We start from the raw sequence: 21,918 nt of genomic DNA on the forward strand, positions 1-21,918 counted from the left end.
TGTGTTGTGTGTCCTCTGTGTTAGCTCTGTGATGAACTGGCAACCTGTCAAAGTTGCCTTTTGCTGTATTTCAGCTGACATATAGACTCAGCACGACTCCTTAGCTTAACCACCCCATGTGATTGTTGTACATTAATTGGTTAATTACTTTTTTGAGTAAGAGGGGGGGAAAACACAGATAACTGAGATCCCTGGATAAGGTTAAATGATTACTTTTTCTTAAGATGATTCATAACCAGCATATACAGGAATGCAGTTTCCTGGTTTATATTTGAGTGGAAACTCCAAAAGAAAGGCCTCCGTTCGCAAACCCGTCTGGTGGGCTGGATTGAACGTATTTGTTTCTTTTTGACGATACCAGCTTAGGTCATTTGTAAATTTGTGGCTTTTTGTTGTAAACTGAATATATTTGAGGTTTTGGACCGTTAAACAGACAGCGAACAGCACACAGACAGCAGTTGTAAACATCAGCCTGGGCTCTGGGAAATGTAGTTGTGGTCATTTTACAGTATTTTATGATCTTTTGTAGAATAAATCAGTTAATTAAGGTTACTTAACAGCTCTTTGACCCTCTGCAGGCAAAGTTTATATAGTGCATTTGTAAGTAGCACAGAAACTTTCAGTGAACTAAGACCTTCTTGCTCATAACAGCTAAATTGGCTCTGGTGGAAACGCATAATAGCAGGTCACAGTATAAAACAATAATTAATTCAACTCTCGTAAAACCCAGTTGTCATTTAAATCATTACAAAACCTACCTGGTAAAAGAATTCTTCATCCCAGATGCAGTGTTATTCAGTGCCAGCACAGGTGGTTTAGCCATTCACTGTGAATCGTTTCTCACCTGAGTTCTTGCACAGCACAATCTTCTAGACAGTGTGTTGCCATATAGGCGATACCTTGTCTTTGTGATGAATTGCTGCTCTTAGTTGGAGAGCCAGTGTCTTCACAGTCCACACTGATAATTTATAATATCTTTCCCACTGTGAATCTCTGCGCTCCATGGATTTTACTCGCTGCAGTTCCAGTTTATTTGATTACGTATTTGTATCTTTTACATTGTCAGGTTTGATAGTTGTCTTGAAGTAACAAGACAACCATATCAGAAGTAAAATATCAAAACTGTCCACCAGCAAGCTGCTGTATGAGCATTAAGTGTCTGATTTATGCTGTCTGACAGGGGGATCGTGGTCCTCGTGGCCCTCCAGGACGATCTGGGACTGCAGGGCGAGATGGGGACAATGGGGAAGATGGTCAGCCGGGGTCACCTGGTGTTCCTGGATCACAGGTGGGCATATTCTATTTATGTTAACTGTTAAACAACACGCAGAGTATGGGTGAGTGTGACACAGATGGTAAACTAGTGTATGTTGAGTGTTTTCTGTTGAAACCTTCAGGGCCCGTGGGGATACAGGGGGGAGCGAGGACCTAAAGGGGAAAAAGGTGATGAGGTGAGTAATAAAACAGCACAGACATTTTTGATGGAGCACAATCTGTGTGTTGTTTAAACATTTGATTTACTGCTGTGAAATGATGTGTATGTATTGGCAGGAACATGTTTAGACTCTGTGCAGTCTTACTGTCACCTTTTAGCTTTAGTTAAGATTTGCTGTCGCTGTAGTTCAGATAATTGAAGCTTATTATGTTTCCGTGTCAGTGGCAGTGATGGCTTCTTTTTTAGAAATGTTTTCACAGGTCAGTGTTTTTAAGTGTTAACAGAAGAAGCTCAAATTCTCAATTCTTATACTTTTAATCCACATTTAATGAGTTTTTTTAAGCACCTTCTGCTCAAAGGGGAAAACATTTATTTTGAAACATGTCAACTATGTGAAATTAATTGATGTTCATGCATATAGAAAAAAATATTGAAATGATGGATGTGTTCTTTGCTAATGTCTCCAGGGTCTTACTGGCCCCAGAGGTCCAAGAGGTGAAATTGGTGAACCTGGCAAGAAGGTACTCTTTGATTAATTGTATTTATTTTTTGATTAATCTTAAATATATAATTAGAATTACTTTTTGTAAAGATTGCACACTGGGTTTATGGATTGCTCTGGATCAACAGTGCTGTCAATAGTGGTCAGAGGAGGGGTAGACAATAATCCAGTGGCAGGATGTTGGGTTTTCCTGTGCTAGATACCACCTAGAGGTCTTGCAGAGTCCATGTTTTTTGTTTAGTTGAAGCCATTTTGTTTGGACCAAGTATATTAGACAGTGGTCATAATGCTTTGTGGGTTATGTGGATATAAAGATATCTGTTTTCAAATTTCTCTCCTTGTGTAGGGTGGAACTGGTTTACCTGGTCCACAAGGCCCTGTTGGACCCCGCGTGAGTGTCTTTTATGGTTTGCTTTATATGTGCAAAAAACTAGAAATTTCAGTTGTTGTTTTTTTTACATGATATTTATAACTCCTTTAAAGAAAAAAGGGTGGATCATGAGCCAGGAGCAGTTTTCCCTTTATCTCTTTTACAAAGCAGCTCATACTCTGTAGTCAACTGGACAAGATGCCAGCGCATACATTCAAAATTAAAAATGTAAAAGTATGACAGTTCTTATCCAATAGATTTCTTATTACACCCAACTAGTGAAAAATAAAATGATCAAAAAACTTTGTTAAAATTGGACATGCGCTCTGTAATCTTAATCTCTAATTCAGGCCCCCTTTGAACTTTCAGTTTCAAACAATGAGGCATTCACTTTACTCGCTTCACTCGTTGGTCTATCAGTGATTTTACTTTGATTCTGCTTGGCGAGAAAATGGAGTCTCTGACTAAGCTTTAGTATCATTAATCCTCTCTTTGTATACACTCTTCCCCATGTACTTTAATGGTATACTGCTATTAAGCTGACATCTTTAATCTTTTCTGCAGGGGCCTCAGGGAATCCGAGGTGGCGCTGGGCCAGAGGGACCCCCTGGGCCTGATGTGAGTGAGCCGCTGTCTGACTCTAGTTCTTAGAGCCTTAAAAGCAAATAGTCCTGTTTTTAGTTTGTGCATTGCACTGTCATAAATGAAGATACCAATACCTGCATTATTTTTTTTGTCTTTTTTTGGGTTATCCTATTTTTGCGACTTATTGCTGCTATTTATTGTGGTGATCTGTTCATTGAAAGGATTAAACTACAAGTGCCAAACTACAAGTGCACAGTAGTTATGCCAAGCAAAACAGATGGAATTTGTACTAAAACAGATTTTCTTTTGTTTATGTTTTTCTATAATTAAAGGTTTCATATTACTTAAAGCCAAATTAGGGGCAAGTGTTGATGCCTGTTTTTTTCTCTATTCTTAAATGTATTAAAAGGTTTTATTCTTTGTCTGTTATTCATGCTGTTTTGTGCTTATTACCAGGGGGAGAGTGGACTGGATGGCCTCCCAGGTCTGCCAGGGCCACCGGTAAGCAGGCGGATATTCAGTGATTAATTATTAGTCTGTCTGTGCAAATTCCAGATGTACCTGCAATCATGTATGTGTGTGTCTCTGTGTGTCACAGGGTGCACCAGGTGCCACAGGACGAGTTGGCGCACAAGGAGTTAATGGCTCAAGGGTACAGCCACACCTCAAGTCTTTATTTTGGCTCAGTTGGACTGCAACTTAAAGATGATTTCCTCATGAGGCTGAAACTAATAACCACTTTGAAAAATATATATTTCTCTCTGTCTGCATGAATTTAGAAACACATATATACAATACTCAATTTGTAATGAAATTACAAAAAACATTCCCTAAACTGGATTTTTTAAGGATTTAATCACTTCTCAAATTTACAGTACAAGCAATTTTCAATAAATGTTTTATTTAAAAGAAGTTAAGTTAATATTTTGCAAAGATAACAAAGTTAGGTATCATTTGTGTCACACTGGGGAAAACAGTGGTTGGAGAATGCAGCATGAAAAAAACAAATATTGTGACCATGCAGAATGAACCTTGTTGCTCTGAAGACAAGAACCAGGTCTGCAGCCACTTACAGTGAGTTGCCATCTTCCAAATACCTTTGATTCATGGTGATAAAAAGCAATAATATGCAGTCAGTCTGCTGTCAGTATGTGATCACAGTTGCTTGAAGACAGGTTACCTCAAACCAGGCGACCTGTACGATTGCCGTGTGATCAACAGTGGTCATCTAGAGGTTGAGGGTGTTGCACAGTTTGTTGGGAACAAATTGGTTGCTGCAGCTGCTGTCGATCACCGAATGTCCTATTTTTATTCTAGTGTGACTGAGCTATTAGAGAAATCTCCCCCCTACACAGTATACTGGAAATTAATACCAGTTGTCTTGTGCTTGCCCCCCCCCCCCACTCCCAAAAGGAAAAAGAAAAAATTCTCCAGCAATCTCTCTTTGCAGAAATCATGACCTAGTTCTCAAAAATATCTCCATAGTTTGTTGTGAGCAGTTTCATGTAGGGACATTTTCCTTTCCACTGAACCACACCCAGCAACTGTTTCCTCTGTGTAAAAGAACATCATGGCTAGAGCCTCATGTTTGTGTCAGCATGACAGGCTGTAAACACTGATGGTACTCCCCTCACTTGATGATGCAGTGTTTTGGATTATTGGACGTAAACTGCAGAAAGAGAACTGACATTTCTGCTGATTTTCACCCATTTTTTTAGGTTATTTTGCTAGGGCTGGGTGCTTGAAGGAGTTAGTTATAAAGGGATGTCACTTTGAGTACCACATGGCAACTGCTGTATACATAATGGATGTTTTCAACAGAAGGGAGACATCTCTACAGCCAACCCCAAAAATGTGGGTTGTGACACTAAAACAGTTTAGATGGAGATAATTAGAGCACAGTATCCAAATATGTAACAATAATTTGGAGTGAAATGTTCCTCTGTAATAAAGGAAATGTAAATGTACTGGTCTGATGCTTTATGTGTGACGTCAGTCTAAGCCCAGACTTAGTTAACAGGTTGCATCCCGCCTGTGTGTGAACTCTTTATTTATTTCAGGGGGACATTGGACCTGCTGGCAGTGATGGCCTTAAAGGCCCACAGGTATAAGCTTTGCTTGGTTATGTATATGCTGCAGATAATCAGCTGTTTGGAAATGTTTAGACACTGTGTTTGACAGAAAATGTTTCACCTGCCTTTGCTTTTGTGTAGGGGCCTCCAGGTCTCGAGGGACAGATTGGACCTCCGGGACTCCGAGGACCGCAAGTGAGTAGAGTTCAAGGCAAGACTGTTGATGGAAGCTTTTAAGTTCAGTTGAGTTGCTGCTCCTTTCACTCAGCTGTCAGTGAAATGAAGTACAAGAGGTTAATGCCAGTCTGTCCATTTTAACAGGGGCATCTAGGATTGACGGGTTCTCCTGGCCCCAAAGGAGATCCTGTAAGTTTGTTCACTTTTTCTGGTTTGGTATTTTCATTTAATAGTTTAGCTGGAAAAAAAAAGTTAAGTAGCAGCGTATTAAAGGGGTATTTCATTGTTTTTGTTGATTGTCTTTCCTTTATTCTTAACCCTTAGTAATGCCATAAGGGTTGATAAAACAGGGTCAATGTTTTTTCATATGTGTCTCTTCTTAGTGTAATTGTGTGAGAGAGAAACATGGGAGGAAGAGATGAAAGAATGGAGAGGCCAAAGCTGAAAACTATTTGGTTTCATGACATCATTATTAGCTTTAATTCATATATAGCCAGTAGCTCTTTTTTTTATAACATATTAGGCTGTTTAAAGGGATAATGCATTAATTTTATCTCACAATGACAATGCAGTTGATTATATTACTCCTAGATGTCTATATAATGTCTATGCACAACACAAGAAAGTGTGGCGGTGAACCTCGTGTGCACATCCCAGTTCTGCACAGGATACATTTTTGTTTTCTTTGATCTTAGTTCTTCTACAAGGTGTGATTAAAACATTCTGCTCCATAACCAGACCAGCTCCATAAAGATCAAAAACCTATCTGATTTTAATTTGTCCAATTTCACGTTCATGGTCATCTTCTCATGCACATCTGGACGTTCATTTAGCACAGCTCTCATTTTTAGATCTCTCAGTAGAGCTCCAGCAAGGCCCCGTAAGGGGCTAAACCTCCTCCAGGGTGTATGATGTAGCAGATTACAGAGAGCCAAACGTGGGGAGTGGTGGTGAACAAAGACTGTGTTTGTGTGGACAAAAAGCTTCAACGTTTTTTTTTAATGTGCTCTGAGCCGGTGAGAGATGGCAAGCTGGAATGCACTGGTATCCCATCAAATGCCTCAAGTCATTGCAGTAGATAGAATGCTGACAGCATGACTCTGTGGGAAGAATTCCTGGTGCACAATCAGATAGATGCTGAAAAAAGTTATGAACATGCTCCTTGTCTCGCCTCTCACCTAACACTCTGCCTTTGAGTTGGAAAGTAGTGTTGACTCTTCATGTAAAAACTGCTTGGTTGTAGCTGGAGGTTCCCATAACCTACAAAGATCCTTACATGAAATTCTGTCAGTGTGAAACAGAATTTGACGTTTTCTCTGTTCAAGTTTGAGGCCCATGTTGAAATCACAGAGCATGAAATCCAAGTTGTCAGAAAAGAACATCCAAAGAAATGATCCGCATGTTTGATTTGGCAAATATTTTTACACTGGATGCCCTTCTTATTTATCCGGGCTTGGGACTGGCACTAGGCATACATTGCCTTGCGACCCCACCCCCATGGCCGGATTAGGAAAGAACACCCAGGGAATAATCTGAAAGATTGTCACGCTGAAAGCTGACTGGACATGCCCTAAGAGATGACCTTGAATGTGAGATGAGCCAAATTTTGATCAGGAAAGATTTTTATATTTTTAGAAGTCTGTTTTGTGAGTCTCTTTTTGGAGCGCTCCCCTTGAGGTGTGTCATGAAGATCCTTCACGGTAGGGAAGAGCGAATGATTTCCAGGTGATGGGAGGAGAGAGGTCTCTAGGAAAGATAAGTTAGCAGTAGACACCTGGTGCTTTTCATTTTGTTTCCAGCTTTTCATCGTGAGAAACAAACCAACTACTTCATTTTTATCTGTTAAGTCTTACGTTTGGTGGGAGTCTCCAACTGTTTTGCATTTTAATTTCAAGTGTTTTAAATATGTTTTTTAGTTGATATCATATTAAAACAGCATGCATATTATAGTTTCTATGTATGCTTAATGTGCATGATAATAAGTTTACAATAGTGTACAAACAATCACAGGAAAAAAACCCAAACTGAATTTTAATGTTTCTTGTTTCCTTTTTATGTCAGGGGCCTGTGGGGCCTGTGGGGGCCCGGGGGGATCCCGGCTCAGAGGGACCTATGGTGAGCAAACACTGTAACAGCCATTACATCATTACATTACAGTTATAAACCTGCATGTATAAATACTGAGCAGACAGAATGTTACAAAGAGATCACTGAGTTCACTCTCAGTTGTTTGTGGTGCTTTTGTTTTCTTTTTTCCTGTAACTTTTGTCATCACAGCAGCTCTACTTCAGTTTACACTTGCAGCTTATAAAAAGTGTTTTTCACGGGTTGTCTAAAAGTGCTACAGAGAGGGGAAACAACGCTGCAGCCTCACAGTGCCATCTACTGGCTGTGATGGCTCATTACTGGATCCTGCTTATTAGCTCTTCACGTTCTTTTCATTTAGACGTCGCCATCTTCTGATTGTATAAAACTATGTTCTTAGCAGTAATCTGCTTCTGAATCATTGACTAATGTGATTTGTGTGGTATAATTTTACATTCCCCACATTAAAACAATAAAAGTTTCTTTTCCTTTTTTTTTTTTTTAAATTGACAGGGTGCACCAGGGAGAAAGGGTGATGTGGGTTTTCCTGGAAGAACGGTAGGTGCTCTTGACGAACATATTTACAGCACAACATGCTCGACTGAGCCTTTCCTTTAAACATTTTTTCCCTCACAGGGTAACAGAGGACCAGACGGGGAAAAGGGTGATCCAGGAGCTAAAGGCGACAGAGTATGAACCTGAACCTTGTTTGTTGACACTGACAGACTGATAAAGCCTGTAATGATGTGCCTTCCTTGTCTGTAAAGTTTGTTTTTAACTAATGATCATTGTTTGAAATTAGTTTGAACTGTACGGCAGATACAGTGCAAATGAAAAAGTTACACCTATAAAAGGCAAAACTCTGCGGCCCTTTCTGGTCCCCTCCACAGAGTTACTATTCTGACCATTTACATTGTTTCTCTAGTCTTTTGATGTTTTGTCACGTCGGCTTATAGATTTCAGCAGATGTAAGTTGTCTCACTCAGACAGCTGCCGTATGCTCGTCTGTGCCCGGTGCCACCCTCTATTACACTGATCCCATCTAATAGCACTGTGACTGTCACATTATCACTTCTCATATTAGCCGTGATTAAAAATTAATTGCCAGCAGCTGTTTATTGCATTTTTTTTTCACCGGGAACCCTAATAATATGAGAACTTTTGGGACGTTTGTCATGTTAGCGGTGAGACCTCACATATGTGTACTTCCTAGGGATAGATGACATTCACTCAAAGAAATTGATGCTTTTATCATTTTGCTTCTAATTTATGTCAAATTAATTTGTGGTAGCAGGAAAGAACCCGTCACACTCAGCCAGTGTGCTTCCAAAAATGTCAAAGGTCTCCTATAACATCTCATTTGCTGTAAAGTCAGTGTGTGAGTAAGAAAAAAGATCTAGATTTAATAACAAACTGAACTTTTTTTTTTCAGGGTATTCAGGGGGCAACAGGCATTAGCGGTCCTCAGGGCGAGAGGGGCCTCGTTGGATTCCCTGGTTTCCCAGGAGCCAAAGGCCAGCCCGGCCCTAAAGGCACTGAGGTACAGTGTGTAGCACTGTGGTTAAACCTATTCATGGAGATCCCAGTGTGATACAGAAGCTGTGTGCAAATTCAGCTCTGGCAGAAAAGTCAGTCCTGAGTTTCAACAATCTCGAGTTAACCTCCAGAAAAATAAACTTTTTCATGATACAGTTCAAAAGACTCATAATAAACACAATAAACTATGTGGTATGGTGTTTGCCACAGCTTAATATTGTATAACATGCTCTTTTATCTGGAAGCATGCCTTTTGAGAATGAAAAAATGAGATGCGCTTCACTGACTTTATATATTTTCCACTCAGGGCATCGATGGCGAAACTGGCCTCCAGGGAAAACAGGGCAGCCGTGGGTTAAAGGTCAGTGATGATTTATGTGTCTGAACACCACAAAATGTCAGATGACTTCATATGTTGTTCCAAATGTCCAATTTAACTACGTAACAGAACTTCCAGTGACCTCCTGAATGTAAATTTGGTGTCACATGCTCACATCCTTCATTCCACACAATCAGTCACTAATGTAGTTTCACCACCATATAACAGCATAGCTAACGAAAAACAGAAATATGACTTATTTCTGTTCTTGTCTTTTTGTGTAATAAAAATATAATCTGTGATTTTAATATGATTTAGATACAATTGCCACAATGCTGACGTTGTGGACAGCTGATTGAGATGATTGAGTCATTGTAGTCACTAATATCTTTAAAGGGAAACAGAGGACCAGATGGACGTGATGGCAAACCAGGACCCAGGGGGAACAAGGTATTGAACTCCAAAAGATGTTTGAATACACACTTTTTTTGTTACCAAGTTCATATATATGTCAATATTAATTCATTCATATTAATCTGCTCCTTTTGTTTTCCCCAGGGTTTGACCGGACAAAGAGGTCATCCTGGCCAACCAGGCCCACCGGTAAACTTATATTGTAGCTATGGTTAGAGTAAGATTTGGCAGCTGGGGGAACGCTAAGATCTGGTGTAGCATTTCAGGGTAGGGAAAAAAATCACTTGGAAGTAAGGCATGTAAAAATTTAGATTTATTTCATTTCAATTTCAGTTTTATTTTATAGCACCAAATCACAACAACAGTGAACAAGGCGCTTTATATTGTAAGGTAAAGACCCTACAGCTGACATGTGCTGCTGCTATTTTGCTGTGAGGTTTACAGGTGTTGTGGAGTTACCTTTAACCTTTAAATAAATAAATATGATGTTAAATATGACTGTGGTGTGATTGAGACACGGCCAATCCATAGATTGGTGTTCAGAGCCATCTTTATTTTACTCGACTGCAGCTGGCAGCCACACACATCACACCACGTTCACAACTTTTACAACTCTCTCCCCAAACTCTGATTCCCCGTGTTTAACAGGGCGGGTGTGATTGCAGATGCCGTGCAGGTGTGTCTGCACAGCACCGCAGTCCACGCCCCACCACAATGACAAACCTGAACAAACTTCAATTTGTTTCCAAGTCATTTCATAAATTAAAAAAAAAATAAAAAATCTTTAGTGGATTTATATGTGATGTGTTGCTATCTTATTAAAAGAAAATCTAGCATGATTAAGAAGCTTTAAATTTAGGTTTATTAAAACCTGAGCAGTCCTTTTGACACGAGCTTCTCTACGTTTAGCTTGCACACTCATTGTGGTGCAAACTGGACAGATATTTTTTCAAATATTCGAATCGTTTATTAGAGAACTCGGCTAGGATGGGATCATTTTCTGAGTACTGACCAAGTATGCCGTCAGCTGGAGGCACCTCCAAGCTGCAGCAATCAAAACATTAATTCTCTTGACAGTATTATGTATTAAACTGCTTGTCAGATTTGATGATTCAAAACTGCAAATGCCAGAATGCAGTTCCAGGTCATTCTGGTTCACTTTAACCCCTGGTTAAATGTTCAAATTGCAAAAATAAATAACTTGTATATTTATTACAAGTATAAGCCCTCAGTAGATACATAGTTGCAGTTGATATGTTTATAAACTGTATATTTATCATATAATCTGTATCTAAATTTCATTACAGTCCTCCATACAAGAATTGATTTACATTATTTTAAAAATGTTTTAGCATTAGAGGATTACTGAATTTAATTAGTCAAATATACTTATACAGTAAACACATATTCTTTTGTACTGTTCAGTAATATCCGGCTGAGCTACAGTTATGTGTTTCTCTCCATCTCCTTTCAGGGTTTGCCGGGGCCACCTGGAACAGAGGGAGCAGAAGGAAAGCCTGGTACACAGGTTCCCATTCTCTATCATATTTCAATCCCATCACCTGAAAATGCTGCGTGTGTGTTTGTGTGTGTCTGCATTTCATGTACTCCTGTCTCGTTCTGTATTGCAACAGCATGTACTGTATTATTCAGTGAAATACTTAAATATATGAACTCATTTCACAAACATTTTATCACTTGGGTTTAGACCCAGTGTTGTCTTTTATAGGGAAGAGACACGACAATGCACATCGTGCACTTTACAACTGTGTGACTGCTGAATACAGATTTTAAGTAGTGATGATGGATTTGCCCTCAAACTGTCAAAACTGACTCCCAAGCTGAGGGGAAGGTGTCTAATAATTGTTGGTTTAAACAGCAGGAGGCAGTCTTTGTACAGCACGGTAGTACTGAAGGAAATAACTCCCTGTCTTGTTTGCTAATCTCTCCAACTGATCCCATGTAAAACATGTATTTGATTGTAATGTACACAAGAGCTACACAGCAACACATTTGGCTCATTATAATCAGTATTTTAATTTCTGTATTTAGTGTAACGGCTTATTTTTTTCAGAAAATGTGTAGGAGTTCATGATTAACGATGCGTATAATTAAGAGACTGAACACTTGTACTTTTAATGACCTCTGCTGCCGGGAAAATTTGCATTGTTGGTATTTTCTGTCTCTGTTTCAGGGTCCCTCAGGTGCAGCTGGTGTTGCTGGTACTAAAGGGCCGATGGTAAGGCCGTTAGCCGCAGGATGACCTCAGCAGTACATGACATCATTCCTTAAACCTTGCATTGTTGGCTTTTTGCCACATCCTCCAGGGTTCAGCAGAATAAAAACACATTATTACCATTTTTACAAGGCAGCTCAGGATAAAATTACAGATGGTTCTATAAATTCATGAGAAGGCAACAAACACTTAAAAAAGTGAAGTTTTAACAAGACAGAACAGCGCTCGCTACCGGCCCGTTAAACATATCAGCTGTGTTGACTTAAAGTTTTCAGCGCTGCATTGGCTGGTCTGAGTAAGTATATTCGTGTATGTATCACAAGGATAATTACACATAGTTAATGTAATAAATACTCACTCTTTTGCAAATGTTTCTGGACTCACTGAACCAATAGGTGGTTGTTGGACATTTTCCAAAGCCATGGACATAACAAAAGCTTATCTTATGTAAAGTGGGATAGACCCGAGATTAACTTTTCAGCGTGACTTGGAGCACAGGATACCTTTGATTGTCATGTGATCTGGTAAATACAGTGGGGCAAAAAAGTATTTAGTCAGCCACCGATTGTGCAAGTTCCCCCACCTAAAATGATGACAGAGGTCAGTAATTTGCACCAGAGGTACACTTCAACTGTGAGAGACAGAATGTGAAAAAAAAATCCCATGAATCCACATGGTAGGATTTGTAAAGAATTTATTCGTAAATCAGGGTGGAAAATAAGTATTTGGTCAATAACAAAAATACAACTCAATACTTTGTAACATAACCTTTGTTGGCAATAACAGAGGTCAAACGTTTACTATAGGTCTTTACCAGGTTTGCACACACAGTAGCTGGTATTTTGGCCCATTCCTCCATGCAGATCTTCTCGAGAGCAGTGATGTTTTGGGGCTGTCGCCGAGCAACACGGACTTTCAACTCCCGCCACAGATTTTCTATGGGGTTGAGGTCTGGAGACTGGCTAGGCCACTCCAGGACTTTCAAATGCTTCTTACGGAGCCACTCCTTTGTTGCCCGGGCGGTGTGTTTTGGATCATTGTCATGTTGGAAGACCCAGCCTCGTTTCATCTTCAAAGTTCTCACTGATGGAAGGAGGTTTTGGCTCAAAATCTCACGATACATGGCCCCATTCATTCTGTCCTTAACACGGATCAGTCGTCCTGTCCCCTTGGCAGAAAAACAGCCCCATAGCATGATCTTTCCACCCCCATGCTTCACAGTAGGTATGGTGTTCTTGGGATGCAACTCAGTATTCTTCTTCCTCCAAACACGACGAGTTGAGTTTATACCAAAAAGTTCTACTTTGGTTTCATCTGACCACATGACATTCTCCCAATCCTCTGCTGTATCATCCATGTGCTCTCTGGCAAACTTCAGACGGGCCTGGACATGCACTGGCTTCAGCAGCGGAACACGTCTGGCACTGCGGGATTTGATTCCCTGCCGTTGTAGTGTGTTACTGATGGTGACCTTTGTTACTTTGGTCCCAGCTCTCTGCAGGTCATTCACCAGGTCCCCCCGTGTGGTTCTGGGATCTTTGCTCACCGTTCTCATGATCATTTTGACCCCACGGGATGAGATCTTGCGTGGAGCCCCAGATCGAGGGAGATTATCAGTGGTCTTGTATGTCTTCCATTTTCTGATGATTGCTCCCACAGTTGATTTTTTCACACCAAGCTGCTTGCCTATTGTAGATTCACTCTTCCCAGTCTGGTGCAGGTCTACAATACTTTTCCTGGTGTCCTTCGAAAGCTCTTTGGTCTTGGCCATGGTGGAGTTTGGAGTCTGACTGTTTGAGGCTGTGGACAGGTGTCTTTTATACAGATGATGAGTTCAAACAGGTGCCATTCATACAGGTAACGAGTGGGGGACAGAAAAGCTTCTTACAGAAGACGTTACAGGTCTGTGAGAGCCAGAGATTTTCCTTGTGACCAAATACTTATTTTCCACCCTGATTTACGAATAAATTCTTTACAAATCCTACCATGTGAATTCATGGATTTTTTTTTCACATTCTGTCTCTCACAGTTGAAGTGTACCTCTGGTGCAAATTACTGACCTCTGTCATCATTTTAAGTGGGGGAACTTGCACAATCGGTGGCTGACTAAATACTTTTTTGCCCCACTGTATGTTATTGGGTAACCTTAAAGCTTTAAAGCAATTTGTGATGACCAAGTTGCTTCTAGTGTGTCAGTCAATAGAAATAGAAAACATTCAGTCTGTATTCCATTTAGTCTCAAAAACACCTCAAGTATAAACTGTATGTAAGCAGACATCAACTCTGAAAAGTCGATGTGGAAGAGCCTTCAACATGCATTCTTTCTAATGGTCAACAGGAGGCAAATCTGGCTGGAAAAAAAAGGGGCAGATAATATAAAAGTATATGCTGCTCACTTTATGACCTCATTAATCAGTTTCCTTCCTGAGTTTATAGTCTCAGTTAGGGCTGTGCATAGGCAATAACAATATCTTAAAATTAAACGATAATTTTTTGTGTCTGTAATTCACACAACTGCTTTTTTGCTTTTGAACACTCATGATGTTTTCTTGCACTTCTGTTTTTATTATTTAATTAAAATAAACACTATAAAATGAAGTTATAAATACATTTAGCTGATGGTATTTTTTATACATAGTGCAACAATAATCATGAGGTGAGAATGTAATTTAATATTGTGAAAGCCCAGTCTCAGTCACTGGTTTTAAGTTTTCGTCAAGGCAGAACGTCGTGAAAAATTATGAAGCATAATTCCCCTCATATTACATTTGCCTTGGGGAAAACCTAAATTTTTGTTCATGCCTAACAAAATTATTGTGAGAGTGTCCAATGAACTTGCATTTTTGTTGCCTCTGAAATGGTTGTTTCAAAGACAGGTACCAGGTCTTTAACCACTCATTGTCAGTTGTCTTCTTTGAAATGAGCTTGGTGGTGCACATGATGATAAATCAGCAGTGAGATGGAGCCAGTCTGCTGTCAATTTGCTATCAGTATGTGAATGAATGGGGTCAACTTAGCAATTACATGCAATCTGTATAAGATAAAAAGGCCAAAAAAAGATATTGTCATCTACATACACAAACAGAAGGATGCTGTGGGATGGCGATTTAACAGCAAAGTTGCACATGTGCACATACACTCTACAACCTTACTTTTATGAAGGACTATAAAGAGAATACAACCAGTTGGCAACCAGTTAATTCATCCCCTATTGCAAAGCAGTGCATATACCGGAAACTGGTGTTGGCAGTCTGTCTACATTTATAAATTAGAGGATGATTATTTGCAAATCGGGCAGTTGTTGCCTTAACACTGTTGCCTCACAGCAAGAAGGTCCTGAGTTCAGTTCCACCATCAGGGAGGGGTCTTTTCTGTGGAGTTTGCATGTTCTCCTCGTGTTTGCTTGGGTTCTCCCCAGGTACTCTGGCTTCCTCCCACTGTCCAAAGACATGCAGTTAGTGGGGATAGGTAATTAGAAACTCTAAATTGCCCATAGTTGTAAATGTGAGTGTGAATGGTTGTCTGTGTATATGTGTTAGTCCTGCGACAGACTGGCGACCTGTCCAGGGTGTACCCTGTCTCTTGCCCTAAGACAGCTGGGATAGGCTCCAGCACCCCCCACGACCCTGAAAAGGAGAGAAAAGCAAGTTTGGGGAAGAATTTTCCCCAAACCTTTCCTACAAAATTAGAATTTTCTAAAATGTTTATACTGTACTTATCTTAAATGTACTTTAAGATACGATTTTCCGAGCACAAGAAAGCTGCCAATCAGCTGAGAAAACATGAATCATCTCATGAATCCCTTTTAATGCAACTGCCAAGAAACAATTAAATCCTGTATTCAGCAATCATTAGCAAAATGCTGAATCAGCCAATTTAGACTAATAGTATAACAGCTCACTGCACATTATTTTGTGTTTGCACTTTTATAGGTCATCAGTGCAGTTCTCCTTGGTTCTTTGCCCATTCTTCATTACGTCTTCTCCTTCCTATTTAGGGGTTTCAAGGAATTCCCGGAGTGAGAGGAACTGATGGTGCACCAGGTTCTGCGGTATGCCTTTGTTTTTATTTCATTTTGAGAGACAGAGCACTGTACCTGTGTAGCGTGTAGAGCAAGGGTCCCCAATCCCAGTCCACGAGGGCCGGTGTCCCTGCAGGTTTTAGATGTGCCCTTGATCCATCACAGCTGATTTGAATGGATAAATTACCTTCTCGACATGTCCTGAAGTTCTCCAGAGGCCTGGTAATGAACTAATCATGTGATTCAGGTGTGTTGACCCAGGGTGAGATCTAAAACCTGCAGGGACACCGGCCCTTGTGGACTGAGATTGGGGACCCCTGGTGTAGAGGCTTGATAGCCTGGAAAGACTTTGTCATTGAAAGGATATAGCTCAAAAACTGTATGAAGGTATTATCTAATCCCTTGGTTTTTCATGTAAAGTGCACCTATTGTGCTCATTTCAGGTCCATTTTTTTATTCTTAGACTCTACTATAGCTGCTTTGCATAATTATTGGGATGATATTCAAACTAAGCTTAATATATTGCAGTGATATTGAGTAGCTGGTATAATTTCCTGAGAAACAGGAAATAACTGTGTTTGCAAAAATGTCCTAAATTTTACCCTGCAAGATCAGCAGCATCCTTGTTTTTAATGTTACTGTTGTAATGAAGGTCATGACATGTAAATCTGACTGGCTGATAAGATAAACATTTTCTACCACGTCTTAGTTTTGATAGATTCCTTGTTGTTGACATATCAGGGGCCAACGGGGAAGACGGGGCCTCCAGGCTCACCAGGACCCCCAGGAGAAAGGGTGAAGCTGCAAATAGTAGTCATGACCTCTGTGATATCTGTCTACAGAGAAGTTTTTTTTAATGTTTTTTTGTGTTTTTAATGTGTTTCTTCAGGGCTTCACAGGGAAGCCAGGGTTTGAGGGACCTCAGGGCCCTGTAGGCATGTATGTAAGTGATTCTTCTGCTGCAAGGAATCCGCCTGCATTACATTTCAAAACAAAATGTATGTACATACAGTATATAAGCAGCACAAGTTTAGCATAACAACTAGTAAAAGTAGTCAGTAAAATTTATTTATATAGTACTTTTTAAAACAGGAAGTTATTTCAAAGTGCTTCACTTGGGAATAAAAGCATATCAATCGAAACAATAAAACAGTATAAAGAGGGTATAGTAACATATCCAATAAAAGAGTATACTACACATGAATATTACCTAAATGCCTGTCTAAGCAGATGTGTTTTGAGCTGTTCCACAGTATTGGAGCCAGGGGTTGAAAAGCGTAATCCCCCTTTGTTTTCAAACGGGCCCGTGGAATGGTTAGAAGACCACTATCAGTGGATCTAAAGATCCGGTTTGGAGAGTAGGGTTGGAGAAGCTCAGTGATATAGGTGGGGGCCTCATCTTGTAGGGACATGAATGTAAGAGTAAAACTGATATCTATACCCAACCGGAAGCCAGTGCAAGGATTTTAACACAGGGGTGATATGGGAGAATTTATGACTGTGGGAGCCCTGCTGCGGCATTTTGGTCTGCTTGGAGGTGATTTAGGGAAACCTTAGGCAGACAAGAAAAGAGTACGTTACGTTAGTAATCTAAACAAGAGGAGATGAAGGCATGGACAAGTATCTCCAGTTTGCCTTTGGATACAATAGTCCTGAGTTTGGCAATGTTTCTTAAATGAAAAAAGCAGGAGCGGGTCACAGACTTGATATGAGCGTCAAAAGACAGAGGTTCTGAGCAGTAGCTTTTATTGAGGATGAAAAGGACACAGACATTGACTAATTTGGGGCTTGATGCTCTCTGGGGCAATGATCAATCACTCAGTCTTGTCTGCATTCATCTGCAAGAAATTGTTTGTCATCCAACCATTAATCTCTTTAAGACAGTCCATTAGAGGGAATAATTTGTCTAATTCCCAGGGTTTAAAGGAGATGTATAATTGGATATCATTTGCATACAGGTGGTAGGAAATAATTTTGAAGCTACTAATGATACGGCCTTAATGAAGGATATATAATGAAAACAATAGGGGGCTTAGAACCGAACCTTGCAGAACTCCCCATGACAATTTAGCTACAACTGAGCAAAGGTTTCCCACCGAAACTATGAATGTTCTATCTGCCAGAAATGAGGCAAAACAGATCCAGATATCCCCACCATATGATTTAAGCGGTGAATTAAGATCTGATGATCAACAGTATTGAAGGCCGAGCTAAGGTCCAATAGGACAAGGATTGAGCAATCGCCTCTGTCCGCGGCCATCAAAAGGTCATTTGTGACTTTGAGGAGAGCAGTTTCTGTGGACTGTGACTTTCTGAATCCCGACTGAAGGTCATCAAGAATGTTATGTTTCTCCAGTGCCTTCTTTACTTGGGACCAAACAACCTTTTCTAATATTTTAGAAATGAAAGGAAGTTTTGAGATGGGTCTGTAGCTTGACTGAAGAGTCGGATCCAGGTTCGGCTTTTTCAGCAGAGGTTGAATAACACTCTGTTTAAAGCACCTGGGGACAGAGCCAGACAGTAGGGAACAGTTTATCCGTGTGACCACAGAGGGCCCAATGGTGTCAAAAACTTTGCAAAATAAAGAAGTAGGTAGGACATTGAGGGTTTCATTTGGATCAGTATTTCTTTTAGATCTTCTAAAGAAACTGGGTGAAGGGATTCCATAATTACAGGGTGTGGAAGATCGTGGTTGAAGGGACTATCTGAGGGAGCTGAGTTTCCTCTTAGGTTACTGATTTTGTCTTGGAAAAATCTTAGAAAGTCATTGCAGTCCTTATCTGAAATGACAGGTGTACACGGAGTTTGGGAGAGACTATGTTACTTACTGTACTGTGAACCTTAGGATTTCTTTTTCCTACTGCAAGTCGTTTAGTGAAATAAGTGGCTCTTGCATCTTTCACCATGTAGTTGAAGGTAGATAATAGTTCTTTTAGGTGGAGCTTATGAACCTCAAGTTTTGTGGCTTTCCACAGGCGCTCAGTTTTACGGCAAATTCGCCTAAAGCTGCAAATAGCTTCTGTGAACCAGGGCAGGGATTTGGCAGTGCCGCTTTTCCTGATTTTAAGAGGAGCAACTTTATCTAGAATATTTTGACATTGCGAATTAAAGGGTCAGTAATTAATCGTGAATGCTTCACATGAACAGAGGGTAGTGTGTCAGAAATAAAGGAGAGATCAAATAAAAGATATTTATGATCACTAATAAAAATGTCCTCACGACAAACTGGACCGATATCCAGACCCAGTGATAGAATCAAATCTAAGGTGTGGCCACCGCTGTGTGTTGGCCCAGTTACGTGTTGGGTAAAGTTAAAGGAGTCTAAAGGACTAAGAAATTCAGAAGCAGTGTGGCATGATTTGTCATCAACATGGACATTAATATCCCCCAGCAGAAAGATTTTATTCAGCTTGATGGTGGAGGATAGAAAGTCAACTAAGAAACTCCTCGCTAGTGCCAGTGGTCTATAGATTGAGATCACATGCAAGGCTGGACTGGGACAAAAAATCGGCCCGGGCATTTTGACTAGAGACCGGCCCACCAGGATAAATGTGACGTCATTCAGGGGTAAAACGCAAAGGATTCTGGGAACTTGTGGCAAGCGGTACTAGCGCACGCAGGCTTTCAATTGAACTCAGTTACACAGCGATAAAAAGAAACCCAAAAAATGCCAAGAAGCTGTTGTATTATTAACTGCAATAGCCGGTCGCATGACAGCCACAGGAAGTCGACGGGTAAAGAGATCGTTTTTTTATTTTTATCGGATTACGTCGTTGAAGAGAAATTTTTTTAAGCCATGTTTCCGAAGTAAGAGCCGATGGATGGTCTGGATATACCAAATATAACGTCTCAGAACACTCCAGCTCACATGTTAGTCTGTTCCAAGCATTCCCACAAAGGTCAGAGTTTTGTAGTAGTTAATACGTCATGTTTCTTAACATAATTGGTGATATAGGTTACAAGCAAGTCTGGCGCTGAACAGAAATTGTCGCGCTATGCTCCTTTATTTATTGTGCATAAATAGTAAATTGTCCTGACACAATATTGCGTTTCGCTTCTGTTATAACCATGGTACACTGACAAAAACATATACTTTTATTCACAAGATAAAACAGTTGTTTTGTATCACTAATTGTCCAGTGCGATTACAGCATACAATATTATTGTCACTGCTACATTTCTGTAATGAACCAGAGATTATTTCCACTACTAATTAATTACCGCTGAGCTCAAAGGTTATATTAATAAACGGTTAACGAATGTGTATTTATGACGACGATTTGTGAGACTGGTAAACTTATGATACGTACGATGGTCTTTCGTTCTACACGGTGCATTTCAAGGTCCTGTACCCATCCGTCGGTAAACTGTACCTGGGCTTGTTGCAGTGACCTGAAGTTACTAAACTTCATGAGTGTATGCACTCACTCCAAGAACCGTGTAATTATAAATCTGCGCGTGGTGAAAGTTCGGCAGCACGCTGACGTCTTTTGTCCACTCATAAGGGTCTGACCCTTTCACTCCTTTGATTTTTCCTCGTATCTTTTCTTTGTCTTTTCGTCGAGTCTGTCTTTGTACGGACCGGCATTGTTCTCCTTTTGTTTTGTACATTCCTTTTTTGTGCAGCAAAGAAAAACAAGAAGGTATTGGAACCGGAGAATGAACGTTTTGCGGTGCTGCAAATGCTTGCGTTTGATGCGGTACTTGGATTGTTTTGCCACGAGTTCCCGGCATGCAATGCGCGAAAGTCACGTGATCGCTAAACAAGGGGGGGGGTGCATCCGGCCTCCTCGGCTGTAATTGGTCCAGCCCAGAGTCGATCATGACCAATTGGCCAATCCAACACCTTTCATTATATATACCCTTCCTAAAGAAAAAAAAAATCCATCGGCCCACCGGGCAAATGCCCGGTACGCCCGATGGCCAGTCCAGCTATGATCACATGGAAGGGATTATTCCTGTTTATCTTCATCATCTGAATCTCAACAGAATTAAAAGAAGAGGTCTTCACCAGATGACAGAAAAAGGAGTTTCTAGCAATAACAACCAGCCCACCTCCACATCCTGAAATCAATGGTGTGGTCAGACAAATACAGACAAATCTGCAGGGCCCAGTTCATTGAAATGAGGAAATTCCATATTTCGCTGCCAAGTTTCCGATAGGAATAAAAAATCCAGGTTATTCCAGGTTATTCCTAATAAAACAAAGGACAAATGCCTTGTTTGAGATTAAACGACAATTTAATAGGGTCATCTTAATCAGCGAGGCTGAAACATCTGTGGTTAGATCCTGAGAGGCTTGGCGCAGGTTTGCCCTGCACGATCCCCGGGACTTCTTACCTTTTATCGTAAGCCGCGGTACAGTAAGACGGTCCTTATGAAACTCGTGCGGAGAAGCCGTGCATTCAGCTGGAAGTCCGTTTTAGCTAAAACATCCAATGTTGGGGGCCTCGAGCAGGATGCTAAATCAGCGGTATTCCTATATTTCCATAATCTCACTTGGATGCCCGCTCTCCTTCCTCGCTTCCTCCGGCAACTTTTTGTCGAGGAATGGCAGCTCCGGTTTCTGCCTGACACAAGCAACCATGGGAGGTTATGGGCATCAGCTTATCACCCAAGTGGTGGAGGGAAGCCTCCAAAGTGTTTCTCATTTTTATCCGTCAACTCCATTGCTGATTTGATCCGAAATAAGGTATTTCGATCATAAACGTAGGTAGCTGTAATCTCATCCACAAACAGCAGCAGAATAGGTAATACAACACAAAACAAGAATAGAGACCCTGACAGCGGTATTGCCGATCTGAAGGTGACTGGCTTGGCTCTGAAGTATATTCAGTCTGTTACGTAAGGCCCAAAATGGCCTCCGTACAAGAAAGTAGTAGCTCTAATATTGACCAGTAACGAACCACCACACGCACACTGTAATGGGTTACACAAGATTTATTTGTTCTTTCTCCGGGAAAAACTACTGGCTGAAGACACAACTCTGGCCAGGAATACAAGGCCCAAAGCCACCGCGGTCAGGACAGGGGAAAGGTGGTCAAAGGAGCCATCCACCTTTTCAGGCCTGACTTCATCAAGGCTGGGTCTCCACATCACATCCTGGGAGCTGGAACTTCCCCAAAACTGGTCCAGTTTCCTTGTCAGGGGCACAGAGAGTCTCCAG

The 21,918-nt window shown here is 40.7% G+C and overlaps 1 protein-coding gene across 1 annotated transcript in view; it reads left to right on the forward strand.

The window, feature by feature from the left end:
• The window catches only part of LOC146628686 (uncharacterized), a 122,949-nt gene that overhangs the window by 75,174 nt on the left and 25,857 nt on the right, over window positions 1-21,918 (forward strand). Inside the window, exons 13-34 of the mRNA XM_085358005.1 lie at window positions 1,181-1,288; window positions 1,398-1,451; window positions 1,903-1,956; window positions 2,284-2,328; window positions 2,872-2,925; window positions 3,349-3,393; window positions 3,491-3,544; window positions 4,953-4,997; window positions 5,106-5,159; window positions 5,286-5,330; window positions 7,203-7,256; window positions 7,740-7,784; window positions 7,863-7,916; window positions 8,659-8,766; window positions 9,070-9,123; window positions 9,478-9,531; window positions 9,640-9,684; window positions 10,970-11,023; window positions 11,690-11,734; window positions 15,729-15,782; window positions 16,494-16,547; window positions 16,642-16,695. Of these exons, the coding sequence (XP_085214131.1) occupies window positions 1,181-1,288; window positions 1,398-1,451; window positions 1,903-1,956; window positions 2,284-2,328; window positions 2,872-2,925; window positions 3,349-3,393; window positions 3,491-3,544; window positions 4,953-4,997; window positions 5,106-5,159; window positions 5,286-5,330; window positions 7,203-7,256; window positions 7,740-7,784; window positions 7,863-7,916; window positions 8,659-8,766; window positions 9,070-9,123; window positions 9,478-9,531; window positions 9,640-9,684; window positions 10,970-11,023; window positions 11,690-11,734; window positions 15,729-15,782; window positions 16,494-16,547; window positions 16,642-16,695 (1,233 nt within the window). The remainder of the gene's footprint in view (window positions 1-1,180; window positions 1,289-1,397; window positions 1,452-1,902; window positions 1,957-2,283; window positions 2,329-2,871; window positions 2,926-3,348; window positions 3,394-3,490; window positions 3,545-4,952; window positions 4,998-5,105; window positions 5,160-5,285; window positions 5,331-7,202; window positions 7,257-7,739; window positions 7,785-7,862; window positions 7,917-8,658; window positions 8,767-9,069; window positions 9,124-9,477; window positions 9,532-9,639; window positions 9,685-10,969; window positions 11,024-11,689; window positions 11,735-15,728; window positions 15,783-16,493; window positions 16,548-16,641; window positions 16,696-21,918) is intronic.

Source organism: Diplotaxodon limnothrissa, linkage group LG7, assembly GCF_057381915.1.
Source record: "Diplotaxodon limnothrissa isolate DT_005_m linkage group LG7, D_limnothrissa_male_GT1.1, whole genome shotgun sequence".
Taxonomy (NCBI): Eukaryota; Metazoa; Chordata; class Actinopteri; order Cichliformes; family Cichlidae; genus Diplotaxodon; species Diplotaxodon limnothrissa.